Genomic DNA, 7,939 nt, shown 5'->3' with positions numbered 1-7,939 from the left:
CGTGTCTTTCAAATGTGTGAAACAGAAAGGCAGAAAATGCAAATTCATTGTAGTTACCACAGCTAGTAGACTTTTATTTTGAAGGGCAGGAAGCCAGCAGCATGTCAGCTGATACACAGTAACACACACGCCACACACTGTCACAAACCTGGTTACCTGGGTCGTAGGAGCTTGCGTGGCTGGAGAGGGTGAGTAATAACAAGTAATAATAAGTATTAAAATAAGGTGGAGTAAATAACACTGCGCTATTTGCCGTCCTGTAATCTCCGCTGCTGGAGCCTGTGCCAAAAGACAGGGACAATAAGTCAACTCGCTTGAGGCTAGCTAGCTTTTATCAGGACCCGAGCTTAGGTGTTTTAAGCAGGTATGGTCATGGCAGCGGTAAAAGGGAGACAGTGATAAACGGATTTAGCGTCATGTCTGTGCCAGATAAAGAACAGATATTTGCCACATGAACCTGGCGTGTTATCATTGTGACATGCCGTGTGTTGCCTCCTATGTCCTCAGGCAGAGGATAAGTCGAACCATGCTGCCTGACAAAGACGGTCCAGGTGTTGGAGGCGAACAGAGCTTTCCTGAGGGTGAAGACCCCTCCGTGTCTCTTTTTAGAGACTACCTCCGGCTCAGAACTGTGCACCCAGAGCCCGACTATGGTGAGAGACTTTTATTACATGAGCTCAGTTCGTGACCTTTAGCGATATGGCGCAATTGAATTTTGGGATGCATTTGTCTTTAATAGACCCCAAACCGCTGCTTGACTAATGATCCTTTTCATGTCTTGTTTCTCTGTGGTTTTCCTTTAAGATTATGATCGACAAATGCTGTTTCTTTATATAGTATAATAATAAATGTATTGTAAACAGTATCTGTGCTTCCTTTGAGAAACTGTAACATGGATTTTTTCGTATCAGTGGCATCGTTATCTTTTTTCAAAGAGAAAAAGTAATCAAAGTTCACTTCTTATCTGTGTCAGTTAAACATTAAATGCTCACAGTTATGCATGTAACAGATGTTCTTCAACGCTGAGTTGTTATGTAAAGTTTTCAGTTCAGTGGTTACACCTTGTGCTGAGTCTCAGGAGTAGAAAAAATAAAAGCAACAGCCATGAGGCAAAAAACATGTGACCCTGGGGATGGATCATTTTCCAAACAACTATTTGGAGGCATTACGACCCTGTTTACGGTTGTGAAATGCGTCCCGTGCAGTTAGATCCTTGTTGGAAATATATTTCTCCCTGTTTAACAGCAACCATGTTAAACAGGGTTTGTGTTCCAGTTGCTCTGAGAGAGTGTGACTGGCTAGCTAGACTGCTTTTCACATGCACATCTAAGAGTGGCTGAAAATGCAATGATGACAGGAGAAGGCTTGTCAAAGTCCAGCAGCAGGAGCTGTGACTGAGAATTTTCACTCAATTATTAATGCTTGAGTGCGATGTCTTGTTGTTTGTTTATTCTTTCATAGATGCTGCTCTTAGGTTCCTTGACAGAATAGCGCAGGAGCTTGAGCTACCCTTAAAGAAGATCGAGGTGTGTGACATTGATGGCTACGTTCAGAGAGCAGTTGTTTACATGATACAGTGGACATAACATTAATAATAAAAAGATCCTTTTCCTGTCCCTGCTCCTTTTAGGTTTTTCCAGGTAGAGTCATATCCATCATGACATGGGAGGGAACGAATCCCACCTTGAAGTCCATCTTGCTGAATTCCCACACAGATGTTGTACCTGTTTATCAGGTATGACATCGGTCTCACTGTATGGCGCTACAATCCTGTTATCACCTGTAACAGACCTGAAAAAAACTGATTTGATATCAATCTTTTCTCCAGGAACATTGGAAGTACGATGCTTTCAGTGCTTTCAAAGATGCAGAGGGCAACATTTATGCCCGTGGATCACAGGACATGAAATGTGTAACTATACAGTGGGTATAACCTGCCTTGATAACTTGCTTTATTAAACAGGATTTGTGCTCTAGTGTTGTTGTGATGCTCTCTTGTATTTATGTTTCTATGAGAAACACCCGATTTAACACCCGCTCACTCAGCCTGCATACTGTCAGTTCACACTCTCGTCCTTGTTCCTGTCATATATCTGCCGCGTTCACTTTGTTCTGTGTAGGTACATCCAGGCAGTCAGGAGGCTGAAGGCGAGGGGATGGAAACCGACACGCACTCTCCATCTCATGTTTGTTCCTGGTAAGATTTTAATATGCCTCTCCATTCTGTTTTTAAATTGTTTGTAATGTCTTTACATATTGTTAATACAGGCTCATGGGTATTTTTACTTACTGTGACTGATTACTCCTTAATTAGTAATGCTAGGACAGTAAAAACACATACAGTGTGTGACTGATACCATCCTCATTCTCCTGTTGTTGTTAACTGCTTATGATGCAGCTTCAGTAATTCTTTAACAGGGATAAAGACTGATCACAAACTGTAGTCTTGTACTCATTAAACACAAAGGAGATAAGTTTTACCTTTGGTCAGCCAAACACATGTGCTCAATCTAAGATTAACTTTGACCTGTCACTCTGCCAGAGACACCTCAAGATATCATAAAAACAGGAAATGCATATTAAGTAGACTCTTATTAGGGGGTCTGTTAACAGTGTAGATGGGTAGGAAAACACACAGTGTGTTAAACATTATCTCCTAGGTTGTGGAGATGTAAACTTTAACAACAGGACTTTGTCTATTCACATTTATCCAGTATAGACATGTTAAATATGTGCGTCCAAGTACGCTTTGTTTCCTGCATCTGTTTGTATATGTTGTACGGTATTTATTGTCTGCTTTCCACACAAAGGCTTTGATTCAAGTCTGAATAAATTAAACTGAAACAGCACCCCTTTCAGCAACATTTCTGCACTGTGCCAGTGTGGAGCGGAGGCACTGACTCCTGGGAGTTTACATTGTTGCCAGCATTGCTCCTCCCAGCTTCGTCCCGAGCAGATGTCTAATCAGCCATAATCATTGAATCCAAGTAATAAGGATGAAGTTTGTTCTCCGAGTCTTGTTAGGTTGTAGTCACTTATTTATTTACTTGTTTTTTTAGATGAGGAAGTTGGAGGCTACAAGGGGATGGAGACATTTGTGAAGCAGCCAGAGTTTCACAAGTTAAACATCGGCTTTGCCCTTGATGAAGGTAAAAAAAAAAAAAAGAGATACAGTTAAAGATAAAGCAGCCTTTGTATTCTTTTTCAAAAGTAAATGAATCAAAATCAAAATATTGAACATGCCAAAGTGTATGAGTGAGTTAAAAATACTTGTTATTTATTTAGTTTGAATTATTTCCACAGAAAATCCTTTTACTTTTGAAACAAGATAAAACTGCAGGTAACCATAACAAGAGCACCTAGTGAAACTAAGCTAATGAAGGGAAGAGACTTAACAATAAAAACCTACACATTTAAATTTGAGAATTGATCATGCTGTAGTGAAATAAAAGGATTTAGAGAAAGAAAAGTTGTCTTTGTTGTTGGCGGTCTTTACTAGCCTTTCCCTTATTTTCTTTCTTTTTCAATCATTTTATTTTATCTTTTCTCTTTGATGTCATATAGAAGAGTGGTTTAATCCTGAAACCCACTACATTATTTTTAATAAGTTTTTTTTTTAATGGGGGAAGATTATAATTCAAATGTATAAATTATAAATCAAATTTGGTATTTACTTATTTTTCTTTCACATATATTAGTAATTTTCTGTCCATATTCTTTTATGTTATACTCTGTGTTCAGACCTTCCCTTATCTTCCCGAACTGATTCAGCCTCAACCTTATACACTTTCTGGAGAAAGGAGAAGTGTTACTCTGGGAGGTTTGGAAGTGTTTATATGGGTGTTTTTTCTTTGTGATCAGCACTAACTGGGCTTCCTGTTTTTCTCTCTCTTAGGATGGGTGAGACCATTAAGTCGGGATTGTAACTTCGTTGTGTTGTTGTGTGATTTTACTTTTTAATTGGTGTCAGTAACATCAGTTCAAAAAGTTCTGAACTTCTTGACTTTTTCACTGAGACCTTTAAAAAAATGAGTAAATGCAGGTCTGAAAATTTCAGGTTATATATGTAAATTGCTTTTTTTTTTTTTTTTACATTATTCATGCCAAAGATGAAAACAAGCTTGCCCGCATGGCTGAGTTTATAACAGAGCCAGTGTTTGGTTTGATCAGACGTAAACACAATAAGAGAGAATGCAACAGCAAGCTGATTAACAGCTACTGCTAGATAGAAAAGTGGCCAGCCAGTGATGCTGGCTGACAAATGTGCTTCAAATGATTGTTAATTCCCTTTGTTATAAAACCACAGTAATTAAAAAAAATAGACACAGTTTACAAAGTAAAAAAAATGTAATAGTTTTTAATCTCTTTTTTTTTTCATGATAATCTAGAAAGTTTTAGGTTTCAATACAGATAAGAACACTTCCTGAAATATTTTTCGACTAAAAATAGTGAAGATGTTAGACTTTTGCCTCATATGCCTTCATAAATGTCTTCACTGGGTTTAAATTTGACATCCAAACATCAAGAGATTCCAGTGTTTGGTTATGTCTGCTCAGAAATGGGAGTCAGTACATCTTGAACTGGAGTTTCCATGTTCTTGCGCATGAGGTTAGATTCATTGTGATACTAAATTAACTAGTGACTTGCAAGTGTCAACATGAGAGTGCATGATTTTCTGTCTCTGGGGGTGTACCCTGCCTCTTGCCCTGTGGCAGCTGGGATGGGCTTCCGTTACCATCCTTGTTCCTGAATTGGATGAGTGGAGAAAAATGGATGGATCAAAGTGTAATTGACGTTTTTCTGCATACTCTGCAGGTTTGGCCAATCCCACTGATGCGTTCACTGTGTTTTATGGGGAAAGGAACCCCTGGTGTAAGTACAAAATACACAGAAATTGAAACCTCATCTTAAATTAGTTTTGAATTACTGGTTAGATGATAAAACGTGTCTTGAATCAAGCAGGATTACCTCTGCTTTCAGGGATTACTGTCCATTGCCCAGGCAGTCCAGGTCATGGGTCTCGGTTTGTGGAGAATACAGCAGCTGAGAAGCTGGTACTTATCTGTACAATGTTACTGGTTAATAAAGCGGTTGAAAACAGGACTAAAGGAAAGTGTCAGTAACAACACTTATCTTTTCACTTTCTTATAGCGCCATGTGATGAACTCCTTCCTGGACTTCAGAGAGAAGGAAAAACACAGGTGAGGAAATTTACACTTTGGTAGTGTAAGCAGGTCCTAGATTTCCTCTATAATAGATCTCTTTGGAGTTAGTTTGAGGTGATAGGTTATCCCAAAACCTGCTCACAAAAGTGTGTAAATCAATTTCAATTGTACAGACGATGGGTTAATTTGCTTGTAGGTCTATTTGCAGCTAATTTGTCCCATAGCAGCATGCTTTAATGAACTGTGTAGACATTAAGAACTTCTAATTTATGTTTACATGTCATAAATGTGAGTAGCCTATATTTATTTATTTAAAAACTTTTTTCTGTTTTTTTTTTCACACAGTATTCAGGACATTAGATAAATATTTACACTTTTGGATGCCTAGAAATGTATGACATAATTGGGTTGTGGAAATTCAATTGCTCAGTCTCTCATGAACGATTCAACATCACTAAAGGAAAATATTTTAAAAAGGTGTCTTCTGGCACATTACCTCTAAATTCACTGTAACCATTAAAAAACTACAGAAATGGAAGCAATAATGTATTAATTGTCAAATACTGCTCATCAGTTGTCTTTGTGTCCCATAGATAATTGGGAAGAGACCATTAAATGAAATATAAACTTTTATAAAATGCAATTGTGTTTGATTCAAAGTTGCATTTTGGTCTGTTTTGCATTATTACCTTCTCTCTCCTCAGGCTAAATACCAGTCAGTGTTTTACACTTGGTGACACCACCACAGTAAATATGACTATGGTCAAAGGGGGCGTGGCCTACAATGTCATCCCGGCTGAAATGGACGTCAGCTTTGACCTAAGAATACCACCTACAGTAAATCTACAGGTGCGTAAGTGGTTTATGTGTTTGTGTAACTCCTTCGTACAATTATGCACATGGCTGCAAGTGTCATAGTACTCCACATTGACTTTTAAATTACCACTGTACCAGGAGTTTGAGAGACAGATCAAGCAGTGGTGTAAGGAAGCAGGAGAAGATGTCACCTATGATTTTGCTCAGGTCAGTGTGCTTGCTCTCAACTCTAAGACTGCTGTTGGTTTGTTCTGATGGTCAGATGGTCTAAATCAGCTGGTATCTGTTGTAGAAACACATGAACCAGAATATCACATCCACAGATGAGAGTGATCCATGGTGGAATGCCTTCAGTGCTTCCTGCAAAGAAATGTGAGTGGACTAAATCCTTTTTCAAACCTGGAATACATAACGCTGCTGTTTTCACGAGTCTGTGAAAGTGACGACATTTAGCCACAATTTTACTCTGATTTGCATCTGTTACATTAAGATGCCATCAGATTACTACATCACTATTTAACAATATAAACCTGGAGCTACAACCCTACACCCCAACACAAATGACGGCACACATCTGTAAGATCTTTGTCTTAGTAGAATACAAAGCTGACTGCACAAAGCAAAGATGAAAACCAGTACAAAAAAGCGACCGCTGCTGACATGCAGTGCTTATACTATGGTGGGCTAAGGGCTGCAGCAGTGTTTGAGTGATTTTATCTCCACAAGGGTCCAACATTTATTGTGGGCTGTTAAAGTATTGTATTTTGTATTTTTATTGTCTCAGTATATTTATGTTAAGTCTTCTTTTCTCCATGTGAGGGAGTATTGCTTTAATTTTGTTATGCTTGCATAATGACAATAAAGAGTCTTGAATCGTCATTGTAACCAGATGATCAGTGTTTTTTACTTCCCCGTGTCAGTGTTTTGGCTGATAGGTGTGCAGTGTTGTGTAGTGGTCACAGCTTAAACCTTTGTTTTGGCTTCATCTGCAGCTGCTAACTCTGGTGATTCTTCAAATAGTATGTGTTCATCTTACTGTTGGAACAATTAATAATTTAAGATTTTAAATAAAAATGATCTGCTGTGTTAGTTTATGGCAAAACTGAATTTTATATCCTTGTAATCTGCTTACATAACTTTTTTTTTCTTTTCTTCTTCTTCTTTTTTTTTTTAAAATATCCGCTCTATGAGTCTTCACACATTAGCTGCAAATGTTCACACAACTCTCACAATTTTCTCCTTGTGCTTGGAAAGGTTTGTCACAGATACTTGTGGAGCTGTGAAACACTAGAATTTTCTTTTTCATTTAATATGTTATTCAGGGAGATTTACATATATATGAGTTTTTACTTGTGCTTTGCAAGCATTTCCAATATAGGCAGTGACACTTTTTGCACACGTTTAAAAACATCTTATCCATATAGTTTCAGCTAAAAACAGGAGCATACTGTGTAATCAACAGCCACGTCTCATATGATCATCTCCACTCTAGGAGTATGACTTTGAAGAAGGAGATCTTTCCTGCTGCCACAGATAGCCGTTTCATCCGTGCGGTGAGTTTAAGAACTGACTTGAGTTTGTAAATAGAGGAAATTTTCTTCTGAGAGTCATTTGAGGTTTTTCTTTTATTGACATTACTGGGAGAAATCAGTTCTTGTGTTTTAAATAATGTTTGTTTAATGATCTAGGTGGGCATCCCTGCTATTGGCTTTTCTCCAATGAACCGGACGCCGATCCTGCTGCATGATCACAACGAGTATCTGAACGAGCAAGTCTTCCTGAAAGGCATCAGCGTGTACGAGAGGATCATCCCGGCTCTTGCCAGCGTTGCTGCCCTTCCCAATGAGGCTTAGACATAATTTAATCCTTTCTAAAACATATTTACCAGATTATCTGACTATTTAACTTGAGGAATTATCAAAGATTACCAAAGAGTATATCATTAAACGGAGCACTGA

The 7,939-nt window shown here is 38.2% G+C and overlaps 1 protein-coding gene across 1 annotated transcript; it reads left to right on the top strand.

The window, feature by feature from the left end:
- Positions 1–97: 97 nt before the first annotated feature.
- Positions 98–7,939, top strand: LOC102211073 (aminoacylase-1A). Its single transcript, XM_005724708.1, has 15 exons — positions 98–188; positions 508–653; positions 1,462–1,526; positions 1,631–1,735; positions 1,829–1,923; positions 2,121–2,197; positions 3,060–3,149; positions 4,816–4,872; positions 4,981–5,054; positions 5,152–5,201; positions 5,870–6,014; positions 6,120–6,188; positions 6,274–6,353; positions 7,474–7,534; positions 7,670–7,939. The coding sequence occupies exons 2-15, from the start codon at positions 527–529 to the stop codon at positions 7,832–7,834; spliced, it is 1,260 nt and encodes a 419-aa protein (XP_005724765.1). The 5' UTR covers positions 98–188; positions 508–526; the 3' UTR covers positions 7,835–7,939.

Source organism: Pundamilia nyererei, unplaced genomic scaffold (assembly GCF_000239375.1).
Source record: "Pundamilia nyererei isolate P.nyererei 1_Seehausen unplaced genomic scaffold, PunNye1.0 scaffold00012, whole genome shotgun sequence".
Lineage (NCBI taxonomy): Eukaryota > Metazoa > Chordata > Actinopteri > Cichliformes > Cichlidae > Pundamilia > Pundamilia nyererei.
This window is presented reverse-complemented; position numbering and strand designations above follow the sequence as displayed.

Excerpts from the sequence above, each read along its gene's own strand:
- LOC102211073 (XM_005724708.1), top strand. The coding sequence starts at position 527 with ATGCTGCCTGACAAAGACGGTCCAGGTGTTGGAGGCGAACAGAGCTTT. Across the intron at positions 3,150-4,815 it reads CGGCTTTGCCCTTGATGAAG|GTTTGGCCAATCCCACTGAT; the intron begins GTAAAAAAAAAA and ends CATACTCTGCAG. Across the intron at positions 6,354-7,473 it reads AGTGCTTCCTGCAAAGAAAT|GAGTATGACTTTGAAGAAGG; the intron begins GTGAGTGGACTA and ends TCTCCACTCTAG.